The sequence below is a fragment of the Tiliqua scincoides genome, chromosome 1 (genome assembly GCF_035046505.1).
Source record: "Tiliqua scincoides isolate rTilSci1 chromosome 1, rTilSci1.hap2, whole genome shotgun sequence".
NCBI lineage: Eukaryota > Metazoa > Chordata > Lepidosauria > Squamata > Scincidae > Tiliqua > Tiliqua scincoides.
Window position 1 is genome coordinate 119,710,150 of NC_089821.1, and position 17,135 is coordinate 119,727,284.

The window sequence follows — 17,135 nt, forward strand, 5'->3', positions numbered from 1 at the left end:
GTGGCAAGGAGTTCCACAAACTAATTACATACTGGGTAAAGAAATATTTTCTTTTGTTTGTTCTAACTCTCCCAGTGCTCGGTTTTGGTGGATGTCCCCTGGTTCTGGTGTTGTGTGCGAGAAAAAAGAACATTCCACTATCCACCCCGTCCATCCCCTACATAATTTATATCTCAGATTTGTTCCTTTACATTTGTTCCCTTACCTTGGGTCTGCATTGTGGTTGGTATCTGTGCTGGACAGTTGGATAGGACTGAGGTTGAAATGCATACTGTTTGAAACACCTGGTACTTGCTGGCCCAGCACTATTGCAACTGTGCTAAAGGTCCACCAAAGGAGATACTGTGCCTGCATGAAAGCGCTGATACTACTGTCCCTAATTTGGACACCTATCACCCAGGGTGCCAGCATACCCCATTGACTGAGGCCAAGCCCTGCATTGGGTTTGAACCATAGCTTTTCAGGCTCGTTCCAGATAGTCGCCGAGTGTCTGTACATAGCAGAGCGAATAGGAAAACAATAAGCTCAGTTGTAAGAGTATGTGAGAAAGCCTAGCTTTAAAATTTGCTTGGTTATAGTATCTTCCCAAGCATGGGAAATCAGAAGTCATGGTTGGGATGAGTAAAGCTGAGAAGGAATTTCTAGCACTGAATTATGACTCCAAGTCTGAAATTTCAGTACTCAGAAGTTTACTGGGAAACACATTCATCAGTTGAAATGAACCTTACTTTCAAGTGGGTATATTGACTTTGCAGTCACAAATTGGGCATAGAATATAGAGGATGCTTTATGGAAAATAGGACATATACCCGCACATTCAAAAGGAGCAGCAAGGAGTGGGAAAAGATTCTATTTGTGTAAAAATGCTGGGTTAATGTAGACCTTTTGCATAAGACACTACAGCACTTGGATTCAAATAAGTTACTGTTTATCCTTTGTGTCTCAACATTTACATTGGACATGCTAAAGTTTAGCATTCATATTTATCTTGGTCTGGCAAATGCCAGTGCTGTTTTCCAGTTGTGGCCATGCCTTTTTAGAATATCATGAAATCAAGTATCCTTTCATTTATACTAGACTAAAATACAGCAGCTGGAAGAAGAGGTGCGATCCCTGACAGATGCACGTTCAGAAAATAGTAAACTTCGCAACCTGAATACTGCCTTGGAGACCAGATATAATCAGGTACCCCAGAAATGGAGGACATACAGATGTATCAACCACCCGGCATTTTTATCTATTCTTTTCTTACTAAGAGGCAAGCTCAACTAACAACCCACCCCCCAGCCAACTTTGCTCTTGAAAGATGTTCTTGAGGCTGAATCTAGTGCTGCTTTTGTCTTTCTCTTTGTCCTTTCCCTGACACTTCAGGAAAGTTTTTGGCTGTTAAAAAAATTCATGCACCTTTCATGTTTATATAAAGTTAGTTCAGTACTTGGTGGTGGTTGTTAGAAAACAGATTGCTCTTGATCTCAATTCTCTAATGAAGGTTGTACATCTGGCTAGAAGAATTCATGGAAGATATATCACTCCAAGCTATGTAAAGACTTAAATTCTGTACTCGGAATATATAATGCACATTTACTTATTGTTCATTTCCACCATTTAAGAAAGCGGTATTTCATTAAATTTGAAAAGCTTTGGAAGAAGCCAAAAGGTAAAGGGAGAAACCAAACTGGAAAAAAAGACCAAATACTGGCAATTTCAGCCACAGTTTCTAAACCTTCATTGCTTATACATTTTCCAACTATTCTGCATGATAATGTTTCCAATTGTTTGGAAACAAAGAATTCTGTTTTTTTTTAAAGTTGAATTCCATGTCAGAATCCAAATTTCATCTGGCGCTAATGGACACATGAAATACAAAGATCTCTGAAAAGAAATGGCTAATGGAAATGATGCACCTTATCGCTCCCTCTCCCTTGACACTCCAAAACCCAGGACCTGGTTTCAGCTTTTCACTGTTGCACATTTCAGGTGAATACAGAACTTGGCTCCATCAAAGTTAACATGCAGAGAATGGAAGCACAGTTAACACAGGTACTAAAACAACCACATTGCCTTTCTGTTCTTTTTAGTTTGTGCGTAGTTTGAACTGGAAGGAGCCCAGGCAGTTACTGGCCTGCATTTCTTTTTTCTGTGGATTTGTCAGAGGACAGATAGTGGGGAACAAAGATAACGGTGCCAGGCTAGGGTGGAAAAATCTGCCCTGATATCATAGTTGAAATGTTGTGCTTGGAACAGGATTTTGTTTTCAGCCTCATTTGTAGCAACATAGGGAAGCAATAGTTTTAAAATTAACTTTCTGGGCATATTTAGAGGTGTGGTGTGAGCCATTCAGTGCTTTAACCTAGAGCAGTGGTTCCCAAATGTTTTTAGCATGGGGACCCTCTTTTTAAAACACTCTCTTGGGACCCACCTAGCTTTATGAGGCTGAAAAAAAGCTTCACTTTACTAGCTGCTCAAGCCTCTGTTTTTATCCTTTTTACTATTGTGGGGGAAGCACTTCTGGAGTCTTTGTTGAACTCCATATTTATCTGATTGGGCCCATTCTGGTGGTCTTATGTCCCCTTCGCCTGGCCTTCAATAAGAGCTGAGGCACATTCATCAACTTGCAAGTAAACATGCACTTGTTGGTCAGTTTCATTTTTCATAGAACTCAATACATTTTTTCCTTCTCTGCTTGGGGGGCAATGACTAAGTCAGTGTTTCTCAAACTGTGGGTTGGGACCCACTAAGTGGGTCGCAAGCCAATTTAAGGTGGGTCCCCATTCATGTCAATATTTTATTTTTAATATATTAAACTTGATGCTACTATGGTATGTGACTACATTTGGGGAAATGTTATAGATCTGTATTTTAAATAGGCAACTGTGATTATTCTTTTAACAATGATAGTAAATGGGACTTACTCCTGGGTAAGTATGGGTAGGATTGCAGCCTAGGATTGTTAAAAATTGTCCTGCTGATGATCTCACTTCCAGAAGACATCGGTTCCAGTGGGTCCCGACAGATTCTCATTCTAAAAAGTGGGACCTGGTGCTAAATGTGCGAGAACCATTGCTTTTAATGTTTTTGACAGCCTGCCTATATCAGATTGGAACCATTCTAGTAGCATTGCATTCCTCTCAACCTGCTCTTCAAAGTGAACTGAGGCATGCTTGTCTACTCATGAATAAAAGTGCCTGTGTGGTTCAGTTTCCATAGGGCTCAATACATTAACAGTTTCAGCTTCATGACCCACCAACAACCCACTGGTGGGGAAACAAACGTTTTTGCACCAAGACCCACTTTTTAAAACGCCACTATGTCAGGATCCACTTAGCTTTACGTGACTAATTTTCACTTTACCTCAAGCCTCTGTTTTTATTTTTTACTATGGATGGGGGACAACCTTCTGGAGCCTTTGCTGAGCTAGACATTAATCAGATCTGGACCATTTTGGTGGTCCTGTGTTCCTCTTCACCCGGCTTTTGATAAGAGCCAAGGCATGCTTGCCTACACATGTAGGCATGCCTGGCTCAGTTTCGCTTTCTATAGCAGTGATTTTCAACCCTTTCCATCTCACGGCACACTGACAAGGTACTAAAATTGTCAAGGCACACCATCCATTTTTTGACAATTGACAAGGCACACCAAGCTGTTGATGGGGGGGCTACATCCCCCAATGGCCCTACTAATAAATGATCCTCCCCCAAACTCCCATGGCACACCTGCAGACCATTCGTGGCACACCAGTGTGCCACGGCACAGTGGTTGAAAATGGCTGTTCTATAGGGTTCAATACAGTACATTTTTTCTTGTCAGCTTGGAGAGGGGGAATTGCCTTCTCAACAGTTTTTTGGGGCCTGTGTTCATCAGATCAGGACCATGTTGATGGAGCTCATTCCTCTCAACCTGCCCTTCAAAATGACTGAGGACCTGTGAAGAAATCACTGAAGGAAGGGGGCATGGCAGAAAGAGGGATATTTTCTTCTTTATTCTCTGCCAAAAGTGTTCCATGCCCACCTTGCACAGTGGCTTCAGGGCCTTCCCAGAGCATAGGGCAGTCCTAACTCCCATGGTGTCTTAGGGGCTAAAGGGTAAGGTTAGCTTGTTCACTCCCTTTTCAGCCCAGAAATCACTGCAGGGGCTTCTGCTAATCTGAAGGGGAAGCAAGCAGCAGGCACTTAATCCCAGCTCAGGTCATCTAAAAGCTAGTGCTTGTCTGCTGCCCTCTGCTGCCAAGAATATTCCCTGCCAGGGTGAAGTCAATACATACACACATAGCATGCAGCTCCTACCCTGCTGAACCACACACCACACCCCACAGCTTGTAATCCTCAGTTATTATATAGAGACACTGACACATACTAGGCCAGGGGTGTCACACTCGTTTCATACAGAGGGCTGAAGTTAGCATTCAGGGCTCCAGCTGAGGGCCGGAAGTGATGTCATAAAGCAGAAAGTGACATCGTTAAGCAGATAATGACCAGAAAACAGACCCTGTTCTCACATAGAAACTCATTAACTGCAAATGACAGAAGAGAAAGCACACGAATCTTGATCATATTTCAAGATTTGGGAAAGCCCAATTTTCATGTAACACCTGAGCTGTAACACCTCAGCAGCTGAGAGCCTGAGGGCTGGATAAAAAGCTTCCGAGGGCCACATCCGGCCCCTGGGCCTTATGTTTGACACTCTGTACTAGGCTGAAACATGAATGAAACATACAAACATGAATGAAAATACAAGTAACATTGAAGTAGAAAAGTTAGAGACTGTACCAGGAATGGAATTCCACCCTACTTCTGGACTGCATGTTTTGATCCTAGAACATGGTTTGTGACTGTTCTGTTTTGTTTAGGACACACTGTGACCTGAGGGGGTGTGGCCTCACGACAGCACAAATGGAGTGCAGTGATGCCTCAGTGTTTCTGTGATGTCAGAGAGAACACATGTTGATTTATCTTTGAATAAAAATTGCTGTTGAGGATTTAGCTTCACTGAACAGCTATCCAGGGGGGAAATCAGATTTAAAATGGCTTCATTTTTACTCCCCCCTGTGACATCATAGCTTTTGTAATGTAACACATAGGTGGGGATAACTGGCAATTTTTTGCAAATGGAGCCCTTGCCAGCACTTAGCATATATTTGGGGCATTCATTGTTATCTTGCTGTGCCTTCTCCAGGTCTTTCATTTCTCTTTCTTCAGCAACAAGCAAGTAAAAATGCCGCTTAAAAAAAGGAAGTCTTTTGAAAGTTCCCGGCAGCAGAAGCCCAATGAACATTTTAGATCATGCCTGGCCTGTGACCTCAAGGGTGGTCTGGGAGCTCCTGCTCTGGATCCGCCTTTGCGTAGAGTGCGTTTCATGACAGATCTGCCTGCAAGGGACTGTGCCTCCGAGTGTGGCGATAGTCCCAAAGCCTCTCCAAAGACTCTCTCCGTGGCTAGTAAGGACCTGGAAGAAGGACTGTACAATAAGCAGGATATTATTGGCCCCAAGCTATTAAAAACTGCGTGGGATGTAGATAGTGAGGGAACAGATCTCCTGAGGGTGAGTGCAAAACAATGAAACGCTGACTGTTGGGGTCCTCATCAGTGCAATATGAAGTGAGAACTGGATAGGGGTGGGTGGGTAGGAGGGAGGGAAGGAGTGAATAGCAAGGCAGGAAGCTCCAGAGTGTTATTTTGGTACAAGAAAACAAGTTATTTTTAGAGTATTTATATACTCTTTCAATCAAAGTGTTCCGAGAGCTGTTAGTGTCAAAAAGTAATTACAAAAGAGTTTCTCTGTCCCAAAGTGACTGCAATTCAGAAAGAAACAAGGGAGATGCCGGCAAGCAGCCATTGGAGACCCCATTCCGCTGGATTGAACAGGGATAGTTGCCGATCCCTTGCCAAGTATAAGAGGAGCTCCACTTGAATGAATGAATGAATAAACCTTTATTAGGCATAGATAGAGAAATCATAAAAGCAAACATAATTAGTCCTAGTCCCGTTTATCAAAAACGGAGTTAAGATACTAAATTACTAATAAAACATTTACAGTTCAACATAAAATATCAACATTTTTGACAAATTACATTAAGAAGGCTTGGAAATCACCAAAAGTAAAAATTTAGAAATTCCCTCTAGCACATCTGGTGAGCAGTCATTTAGGAGACACTTCAGTTTTGCCTCAACCGAAAGCCCATTCATTTTGCCGAGAAGTGGAGTCATGTAAGTGTGGCGGGATCTAGTGTGCCGAGGACAATAAAAAAGAATGTGTATGATTGATTCAACATTTCCCAAATTGCAAGGGCAGAGGCGTTCTTTATATGGTATTTGCCTATATCTGCCTTCTGTGACCTTGGATGGAAACACATTGAATCTTGCCAAAGAGATTGCACGACGTTCAGAGGGGTTGATCAGAATACTCAGATAAGGAACCATTTGCCCATACTTTAGCGGGATAGAGAAATTAAGAGGGGAGCAAATCCTAGAAGCAAGTTCAAAGAGGTTTTGTGCCTCAAAATAAACACCTCTTTCTGGGGTAAAAAGGCCAGGGTTTTTTAGAATAATGGAATGTTAAAGTTGGAAGGTTCCTTAGAGGTCATCTAGTTGATTCCCTTCAGTGCAGACAAATACCACAGCAATTCTGACAGGTGGCTATCCACCCTCTCTTTGAAAACACCCAATGAGGATCCACTACTGCGTATGGCGAAGTGTTCAAGGGTTGGCAACTTGTACAGTTAGGATATTCTTGTCTAGTCTGACAACCAAATTCTATCAGTTAATCACAACCACCACCACCCCCCTGCTATAGAACCAAAACAATGACTGCTCCATCCTGTGGTGGGGGAGAAGTACAGGGGGTCCCTTCTGGGTAAGGGAACATTACCCAGAAGGTAATGTGTGTGTGTGTGTGTGTGCGTGTGTTAAGGCTCTGTGGCACAGGGGAGGGCTACTTGGACCCGTGCTAGCTAAATTGTGAGTAGCTTGCAATATGTTATATATACCTCTTTGGTATATGTGGCAGGATGGGATGATGTTTCTAACAGACTAGAATGTATAGTCTGACTATCTAGTAATCAGCATATCCGATTTAACAACAACGCTTAATATTTGTAAAATGCTTTCTGGGTGTGGAAAGTGCTCCACATGCATTATTCTTTATGTTGACCTTACAATAATCCTGTAAGTGTTACTCCCTTATTGCTGGGGGGACTGAAAGAGAGTGGCTTGCCTAAGGCCACCCAATGAGATCATGGCAGAACTGAGATTTGAACCAGAGAACTCTTGATTTGTAGTTTAGAGCTGATGTAGTGCAGTAGCTAAAAGACAAGATTTGAGAACATCTGAATGATCAGAATAGTAAAATCTTGGAGTCAACTTATGGCATTTAGAAAAATATTTTCCATGTGGCTTCTCTCTTTTTGCAAAAGACACAGTCCCTCCTTCACTGCAAAGAAGAAGATCTTTCATTGGCAGTCAAATCCCGTGATGAGGCATTAAGAGAAAACCAGAAGATCAAGGGGAAAATAAGTGCTACTGAACACAGAGAGAAACACAAGGTAGCAAAATTATTCTTTCAGGGGCATGTTTTCAGCAAAACAAACAGTGAAGCAAATCTACCACATTGTTTGTTAAATTTCTGGCCAGTGTTCTTCTACTGACCTGTTGGCTTGTTGTTCTGAGCTTTGCCTAAAGAACTTATGCCCACTTTACACTAATTAGTTCCCCCAGCTTAACCACAGCTAGATCTGGCAGACTGCAAAAACTACCACTGTACCAGAGCACCAGTAGGATGGAGACTAGTAGGTGGCTTACCTGTAGGTCTGCAGGGTCCCTCCTCCCAGTTCTTCAAGTAGCAGCCCTTTCAGGTACAGGAGCACCACCTCACCTCCCCACCACTCAGTAGTCTCTGTTGGATTAGTCCTTTGTTCAGTGCGCCAGTTCATGGTCCATCCTTCAGTCCATCAGTCAGGGTGACAGTTTGTGAGTTGATGTGCCAGGAAGTTGTTTGTTTGCTAGTCCATGCGTTAGTGTGCCAGAAAGTTAGTTAGCCAGAGAGTCAGTCCAATAAGCAGAGCTATGAGTCAGTCCATGTGCCAGTAGGTCAGTCAGCCAAAATGTCAGTCCATTTAGCCAATACATCTTCTCTCCCTCCTTCACTCTCTCTCCAACTACAACCCACAAACCCTTCCTGTATCAGATGCTGCTTATATCCCTGAAGACCTCATTGCCTCTAATGACTGCAGTTGTGCAGCACACCCTCTACTGAAAGCCCAGGCCTTAACCCTGTATTCCCCAGAGCAAAGGGCTACTGCTGACACCATATCCTATCTCCTCGCCATATCTTCCACAATTCCTATACACTTGTGCCTAGCAGAGAGTATGACACAAAATCATAATGACCATGCTAATTCTCTTGCATTTTTGTTATGTACTAGGTGACAAATCTACAACGCAAGGTGGAAGAGGCAAATGAAGACAATGTCAGAATGACAACTATGCTCGAAAATGTGTTGGCTTCTCACAACAAAATGCAGGCGGCTCTGGAAAAAGTGCAAACAGACCTCGGGCGCAAGGATTCTGAGATTGCTATCCTGAAGAAGGATAGGTAACTAGGCTTGCATCTGTCTGTTTGTGTATGGCATTCCAAGCAGTCAGTAAAACAGTGGTTTTCAGACTGGTGCATCGTGATTCCCTAGTCTGAAGGCCCTGGCCTCTTTCCCCTTAAGGGGGGGGCAGGGGGGGCAGGGGGGAGGCAGCGACGCGATCCCCAGGATCATGCTGCTCAGGAGGGCTGCAAGGAGTGGGATGCACTTACCAGTCCCTTCAGCAGCAGCTGTCCAAGGGTGTGGGGAACCCTGTGCGAGTGTGTGCAGGGCCCCCCAGCTTGTTAGAAGTGAAAATGGAGCGATTGCACTCTACTTCCGCAAAACCGGAAGTGGAGTGCGCGATTGATCTACTTTCACTTCTAACGAGCTGGGGAGCCCTGCAGGTGCTCCTGCAGCACTCCCCACATCTTTGACAGGCTGCTGCAGGGATTGGTGAGTGCATCCCAGCCCCTGCAGCCCTCCTGAGTGGCACGATCCTGGGGATCGCGTCGCTGCCTTCCCCCCGCCCCTGCAAGCACTTACAGCTGTGCAAACTCTCCTAGAGAGTTTGACAACTGCTGCAGTAGACCCAAGCTAAGGGCCCAATCCTATCCAACTTTCCAGCACCAGTGCAGCCGCAATGCAGCTCCAAGGTAAAAGAACAAATGTTCCCATACATTGAGAAGGCCTCTGTGACTGCCTCCCCACCACAGGATGCAGTGCACACCCCATTGATACAGTTGCACCGGCACTGGAAAATTGGATAGGATTGGGCTCTTATTCAGCCTAGGCTGTGTTTTGGAGGTTTTCCATCAACACACCTTGTCTTTATCCTCTCTCTCTCTCTCTCTCTCTGCTTCTGTATGCAGGGTCCACAGCCAGCATAGGATTCAGAAGTTAGAGGCTGAGCTGGAGCACTGTCATAGCAAACTTACCTTTGAATCCCACAACAATGCTAAGGTACAAATGGATATTTTCCTGCAAGAAAGATAGGAATTTGAAGCTTTGGGGATGGGCAGCCCAATCCTGAGCTGCCCAGGATGTGAGGCTGCAGCAGCACCGAAAATGGCTGCCACTGCATCCTGTGCGCTCCAGGCAGCCGCCGCCGCCTCCTCAGGAGAAGGGAACTTTCATCCCCTTCCCCTGGGTAAACAGAGTAGCCCCGCAATGGGGCTACTCAATTCACCGCCAATGAAAAAGGTCAGCAGTGAATCAAGAGCGTTGGTGTCAGGCAGTGAGCCTGACGTGGAGGCTCTGGATCTGGTGGAGCAAAGTTCCACCAGTCTCGCTTCCTTTCCGCCCCGCTCCATCCCCCCGGAATGCCTCCTCCCCACCTCCCCCCATGCCCCCACTTACCTCTTCACTGCTCGGTGGTCCCCGCAACCACCGAGCAGCAGAGCTCGGGTGGCTGTCCGGCAGTAGCCCAGCACTGGCCAGCGGGGGGCTACCACCGGCGTTTGCCCGGTGGTAGGGTCTGCAAGCGTGCCTAACAGCACGTTTGCAACAGTGCGTGCCGGCAGTAAGCCCTGGGAACTAATCTTGTGTTCTGTGGAGAAATCAGAAGAACAGATACCAGTCCATTCACAAGGCAACATCTTCTCCAGATCCTTGGAAAGGATCTCTTCTTAGCTTTCATTAGTGTGTTTCAAACATATCTTAGGAATTGAAGTGCTGTAATTACCAGTCTTTCTCTTCGCCTTGAGGTTGCTTGAACTGCTGTGTAAAATGGCATGGCAACTTGCTGGTTTTCATAAACACTTCTTAATACCTGAATACTTGTGATAGTTAGAATATGGAAAAAATTCTAAATCCTGACTGAGATTGCATATAGATTCACCAAAGGTAAACATTGGTCCTTGAATTTTTCCCTTCAATAATAATAATAATAATAAAACTTTATTTTTATCCCGCCCTTCTCCCTAACGGGACCCAGGGCGGCTATATATTCAAATAATGCTGTCTGACATTTATATCACATATTAAAAAGATATAATACATTTACTTTCTTGTACAGTCTTGTGAGAATCTTTATTGCTGCTGAAACACCATATTCTAATCAAGAAATATTTATAAATGGAAGAGAGATGTTTCCATCTTTCCTTGTCTTCCTAAAGTGATGTGGATTGTAGCCACTGATATAATGCGGTTTATTGAAGGCTAGGATAAAGCTGTATTTTGTAAAAAGAGGTGCATTTAATAGACCAAAATGGGCAATCCATTTAATGTAGATGGCTACTCTGGGAATTTTGCATCTTAGATAACAAGAGATAAAGTGATGTGTGTACACATAAGTGGTGTAGTTAGTTTGAACACACCATAATGGCAGCAGAATGGGGTATCTGCTGGTTTCTTAACCATCTAAATACAAGAGAATACTAAACCCTTTTCCATATGCTTTACTCCCCATAAAAGGTAGACCCATTTCGTAAAGCACTGGAATTCTCTAACATGGACAACAAGAAATGGGCAATCCATTTAATGTAGATGGCTACTCTGGGAATTTTGCATCTTAGATAACAAGAGATAAAGTGATGTGTGTACACATAAGTGGTGTAGTTAGTTTGAACACACCATAATGGCAGCAGAATGGGGTATCTGCTGGTTTCTTAACCATCTAAATACAAGAGAATACTAAACCCTTTTCCATATGCTTTACTCCCCATAAAAGGTAGACCCATTTCGTAAAGCACTGGAATTCTCTAACATGGACAACAAGAAACTTGCTCAAAATTTAGAGCAAGCTCTGCAGACCAACAGTGTTTTGCAAAACAAGCTGCTGCTTGTTAAGGAGGAATTGGCGAGGAAAGAAGCAGAGTGCCAGCAACTAATAGAATACAGGTAAGAGCTCCATCAGTTGTGCAGAAGAGTTTGCCTATCTATGGTGAGGAGTAGATAGGCAGCCCAATCCTGAGCTCCTGGGGTGCGTGGCTTCGGCGGCATTGAAAACGGCAGCCACCACATCCTGCACACCTTGGGCAGCTGAGGGCAGCACCTCAGGAGAAGGGGACTTTTGTCCCCTTCCCCCAGATAAGGGAAGTAGCCCCACAATGTGGTAAAAGGTAAAAAGTGAAGTAAAAGTGTTCATGCAGGGCAGCGAGCCCCACATGAATGCTCAAGATGCTCCGCTCCACCGGTCCCGCCTCTCTCCCTCCCCACTCCCTCCCCCTAGCATGCCTTCCCCACCCTCTCTCCACCCTTCGCCCGCCTCCCTCCTCCCCAGAACGCCTCCTCTCTGCCTGCCCCCACGCCTCCACTTACTGCAGCGAGCCGGCACGCCAAGCCCAGGATTGGGCTTTCAGAATACCTTGTTTTGGCACATCTAGTCTTAGAAGCTTCGCAGGCAGGGCTTCAACTGCGCAGCAAAGCTACTCTCTCATGTTCAACTGTGTTTGTGTAATCCAGAGTCACTTCAGCAAAATGAAGGGCAAAGGAAAGAAGATGCAACATGCATTTTGGAAGTCCTGCTGTTGCATGCCTGGAGGTTGTGCTTTCCTGCAACAAATAAAAGAGCAGCAACTTACCTGGTTTTTCCTCTGCCTTCCTGAAGGGACCAGCTAATTGAGAACACCAAGCTGGAGGCCACGTTGTACGCAGAACGCCTGGAGACTCTGAAGAAGCAGTTTCAGACTGAACGAGAAGCATCCAAGAAAGCAGCTCACAAGGAAATGACTCAGGTGAGGTGAGAGGAGACACATTTGTGAGCTTTTCTCAGTCTGCTTTGCACATGCAAGTCCTGATTTTACAAGTGACATTTTGACTATCAATAATAGTCCTTTGGCTCAGCTTGTTGCACAAGACTGAGTTATTTTCATGTAACATTCATGAACTACAGTCTACTTCACCAGGTGCATGAAGCACCATCTTCAGTTGGCAAGTATCTACCTACCTGCCATCTCAAGATGATCTTTCATACTTCTGATGAAGTGGACTGTCGTCCCCTGACTTTAATGCAAAAACAAACTGATTTAGAAGGTCTACAAGATTCTTGAAAGGGCCACAAGAATCTCTGTTTTTTTATTGCAACAGATGAAATGGTTACCCTCCCTCCCCCCAATGAAGTTACCATTCTACACTAGTAGCATTAAGGCCACTGTTCTTCAGAAGGCATTGCAAAGCTGAGTTGTGGGTGCGGAGCCCATAGCTAAAGTTCATTAAGCCTCAGTCTCTTAAGTTCATTAATACTCCAGCAGGAGAGCAGTAGTAAACAAAAAAGCATCATGTTCTTTACACACACACCCTACCAATTTTGTAAATTTATATATGTATGTATATTTTTATTTTTATTTTAAAATTTTAATTCTGTGTTTGTTAGCAAGAATTCAAGTGACTTTTGGGACTGGTACTTTCCCCCTCCTCCTGTCCAACCAATGTGTGTGCCCCTTCCAGCTCATCTTTCTGCTGCAGCCTCAATACCTTTGCACTCTTTCTCCTCTCCAGATTGGTGGTTTTTCCTTCCAGGCTCCCCTTCCTCCCCTTTAGCTTGCCTAAAAAATATTGCTGCTTCTGCTTCCTTTCTTCCTACACCAGTTTTCTTTGCCTTGAGCAGAGTGTTTGGAAAGAAGCTATTCCGGGGGAAACAGAGGTTGCTTATTAGAAACAGTAATCCTTCCATCGTCCCCCCGCCCCCCCCGGTACACTCAGCTTGTAATGTTTTTATGATCTAATTTTTACTCTGCAGTTGGTTTGTAAGGGAGAGCACTTCCTGGCTTGTGCAGGAGCATGGAGATAACATGGGTGTTGATTTGTGGTCCTTGACTTTAGAAAAATTTTTCATAGGTTCCTTTGGTGTTTCATTCAGGGTTTGAATATGAACTTTTACTGCATTGCTGTTCCTTTTCTGCATTGTGGACCACATGCATTAGGAATATTCAAGAGATTTCAGCTAGCAGCCAAACTGCCTTTAAAACAGAAAAACAAATCTGGAAGCACAGGTGTGCATTTTGGAAAGAACTTTTTGGCTTGGGGTAGAGCTCTTGCTTTGCACACAAGAGGTCCCAGGTTTAGTCCAGGGCATCTCTAGGTAGAAAATTCCCTCTCTGAAACTCTGGGAAACTCTGCCCTCTTTCTTGAAGTGACTGATCTTTTTCTTGCTGCACTGCAGCTGAAGAAAGCCCTCGAAGAGGCTTGTTCTAAGTCTGGTGAAATGGCACGTTCTAACAGAGAACTGCGGGTCAAAGTGATGGAGCTGGAGGAGCTGTTGGTTAGCCAGAAGGAGAAGTTGAAGAGGCAAAAATCATTAATCACACAATACTTTAACTCCAAGACTAACAATGCACGAAATGCAGAGAGAATAAAGGTGGGTGCAAAAGTGGTGCGGGGGGGGGATGCCTTGTAAATTTCTACATACCCTGTGCTCCCTTTCAGTACACTGTCTTTGACCACAATTTATAAGTTATTGTGCCTTGTGGGCAAGAGGTCTGGTCTAGAGGGTAGAGCCTCCGTTAGCCCAAAGATAACATCAGAAGGTCGCCAGTTGAAGGACACTGGCAGCTCCCTGAATGATGGCTGAGAGTGGTGAGACCTTGAAGCAGCTGACAAGCCCAGCTGAGTGATTCCACCTGCTCTTGGTGTGAGCAAGAAGTGTCTTGGCTGCCCTCCATGTGAGAGATGGAGCTGCTTGTCAGCCTGCGTGGGAGAACTGGAGGCCAGAAGCGAGACCAAACCAGGAAGATCCATTCTGAAATGTTGTTGGTTCTTGAAAGAGAGAACCTCTAGGATTGTAAAAATCCCCTTGAGAGATTTAGAAACGCCTGCCTATGTAAACCGCCTTGAATAAAGTCAGAGGAGTAATCCGATGACCAGAAAGGCAGTATATAAATACCTAGTTATTTATGATGATGATGATGATGATCCAGGGTAGGATTCACCTAATGATGATCTTTTGAGTGGTGGTTCTTGTATATTTAGCCGAGAAAGAACAATCTATTCATTCCAGCATTGCATCCTTCCTCATAAAGGGCTATTTATGAGTCCTTTTGGGACTGGGAACCATCTTTTAATTGCTTTTTGCTATGGCAACTGTGAAATTTTTTGTTGTTCAAAAGTGGTATATGCATATATTAGCTGCATTTTCACTACAACTATGAAATTGCAGGCTTTTGGTAAAGATAGATTAGTGTGGCACAGAGCTCAATGATGTATTGTATCCTGGAGTCACCCTGTAGTAAGAACCAGTCAGTGCAGGAACAGAAGCTGGTAAGCCAGTACCTTCCTTCGGATCCCATTCAATAAGCCAGAATGTGGGAGTATTTTAGATATACATTTTTTTAAAGCAAAACGTAGCAGCCAGTTCTAACAAAGGATTAGTCATTGCCTATTTTCAAAAACTAGTATGTTTTAAAATGTGTAAGATTTGCTTTCTTCTTATCAACAGATTTAGTGCGGGTATGGACCTGTGCTAGAGGGCCTCACTTGGCCTCTTGGACATGACCAGAAGAACCTTCTGGAGCCTCCTGAAGGTGTTGGAGAGATACTTCTGGTTTTCACAAAAACTTTTTTGGCACCTCTGGAAGCCTTCTGAGGCCCGGAGAGGCCGCGTGCAGCCTCCCTGCACCTCAGAACTCTTCCAGTTGTGTCCAGGATGTCAAGTGAGAACCTCCAGCGCAGGTCAGCACCTGCACCAAGTCACTTTTTGGCTGAAGGTCTTCTGATGGCCCCTCCCATGAATTTAATTATCCATGGATTTTGGTACCTGCGGGGTGGTGGTGGTCTGGGAAACAGATCCCCCACAGATACCAGGCCTACTGTCTTCTTCTTACTGGACGTCACCATTTTCTGTACTGGTCTTCCCTCACAGATGGCTTGACTGGGAAAACAGCAATGAGTTGCAACAAGGAATTGCTTAGGAGCTATCAAGGCCTTTAATTGCATATTCTCCGCAGTACTACAAATGGGAGAAGCTACACTACTAAAGTTTCCAGCCCATATTATGATTAAACACACAAAAGCACTATTTCTTTGGGTCTTCTGTCACAGCCTGTACTGTATGAACTTTTTTAGTGCTACAAATTCTCAAGTGCCACCTTTTTATGTCTAATTAGTGGTGTTCATGACTGTGAAAGATAGAACAAAGGCATTATCAGTGTGCTGATTTTGGGGCCTTCCCTTGAGAACCAATAAAACAGCTTCCTCCTCCTTTAAGCAGTAAAGCACATGATCCAGTGAAATTCCACTGCCTGACACAGCCTTACAGTATAAGAACTGGGCTTTGAAGAAATTAAAATTGTCAGGTGAAAGCAGGCACTGGCATTGGTATAAGTTCTGATGTGGAAGAACAATTTATCTAGATGCACTCATGTCCTTTTTGTCAATTATTCTCAGGAGATTGAATCAGAATTGAGGCAAATGGAAGAAATAAAGGAGCAATACCAAAAGAAAAACTATGAGCAGGTAGGAGCTGTTTCCATTGCATACTAGTAGTTGGGTCTAGATTTAAAATATTTTTAGTAGCTTCTGCACATGCAGTCACAGTATCTGAGTCTTCTTGTGTCTAGTCCCTTAGCATCCAGGAATTTGTCAATGAATTAACAAGCCTACAAAGTGAGATGCAACAACTGGCCAAAAATCAGCAAGCAGTAGCAGCAGAAAATAGAAACATGGAGACCCAGCTGGATGCAGAGCGGAAACAGCGGAAGCAGCTTGAAGAACGCTGCCAGGTAACAGAACCAGTGTGTTGAAGGGTTAGGGCTTCTGAACATCTTGGCATTCGATTGGTGGTGGAGGCGGCAGTAGCAGCAGTTCAGATTGCCACCATACTGTTCCCCTCTTGCTTGGCACAATGGAAGAGGCCATAACAAGATGATCCACGGAAATGAAGTATTCCCTAGATATGTGCGTGAGGTAATTTCTGTTATTTCTACTCTGTAAGAACAAGCAGAAGAACAAGTGACTTTATTCTGAGTTTTTTTTTCTAAATTTAGAACCTAGAAGACACAGTCAAACACTTGAAGAAATGCAGAGAAGAATCTGAACAGAAACTGAAAAAAGCCAGTATAGAGTCCGAACAAGTAGGTACAGAAGCGGATGAGAAAAACAGCCCGATACAGAGTGTTTTATTATATGGCTTTGAGATGTATAGTTTGGTGATGCTTCCTACACCATGGCTTCCTCGAGAACTATTCACTAATGAGGCTATACTATATCTCCAAAATTAGACATGATAGGGCAAAACGGATGCCATTTTTGGAATTGGCACCCCAAATTCATATCAAACCACCATAAAGTTTGGGAAAAACTTTTCTGACCTTCAATTTTGTAGGCCCGTATAATCAAAATAATTTTTTTTTTCAAATTGGACCTAGAGCCTCAGGTTGACACTTAAACATGCACAACTTCAGTTGCAGCTAATACTTATCTGTCTCTCTCCTCCCTCCCCCCCCCCCAGGTATCAGCAAACCTAGAAGAAGCTCACCACTGGTTCAAGTCTAAATTTGACAGTCTGCAGCAGGAGCTGGCAAAAAAACACCCCCAGAGAATTTCTCATGAACAAGACTATGAAGAGGTTAGTATACAAATACCTTCCACTTACAAAAATAGTTGTCATAGAACACAATCGATACTGGCCTTGTGT

At 44.0% G+C, this 17,135-nt stretch overlaps 1 protein-coding gene across 1 annotated transcript in view; it reads left to right on the plus strand.

The window, feature by feature from the left end:
• The window catches only part of CCDC150 (coiled-coil domain containing 150), a 32,617-nt gene that overhangs the window by 13,640 nt on the left and 1,842 nt on the right, over positions 1 to 17,135 (plus strand). The window contains exons 15-26 of the mRNA XM_066615491.1: positions 1,078 to 1,185; positions 1,978 to 2,040; positions 7,409 to 7,537; positions 8,417 to 8,586; positions 9,436 to 9,526; positions 11,235 to 11,404; positions 12,114 to 12,240; positions 13,668 to 13,862; positions 15,887 to 15,955; positions 16,060 to 16,221; positions 16,486 to 16,572; positions 16,950 to 17,066. Coding sequence (XP_066471588.1) covers positions 1,078 to 1,185; positions 1,978 to 2,040; positions 7,409 to 7,537; positions 8,417 to 8,586; positions 9,436 to 9,526; positions 11,235 to 11,404; positions 12,114 to 12,240; positions 13,668 to 13,862; positions 15,887 to 15,955; positions 16,060 to 16,221; positions 16,486 to 16,572; positions 16,950 to 17,066 — 1,488 coding nt within the window. The remainder of the gene's footprint in view (positions 1 to 1,077; positions 1,186 to 1,977; positions 2,041 to 7,408; positions 7,538 to 8,416; positions 8,587 to 9,435; positions 9,527 to 11,234; positions 11,405 to 12,113; positions 12,241 to 13,667; positions 13,863 to 15,886; positions 15,956 to 16,059; positions 16,222 to 16,485; positions 16,573 to 16,949; positions 17,067 to 17,135) is intronic.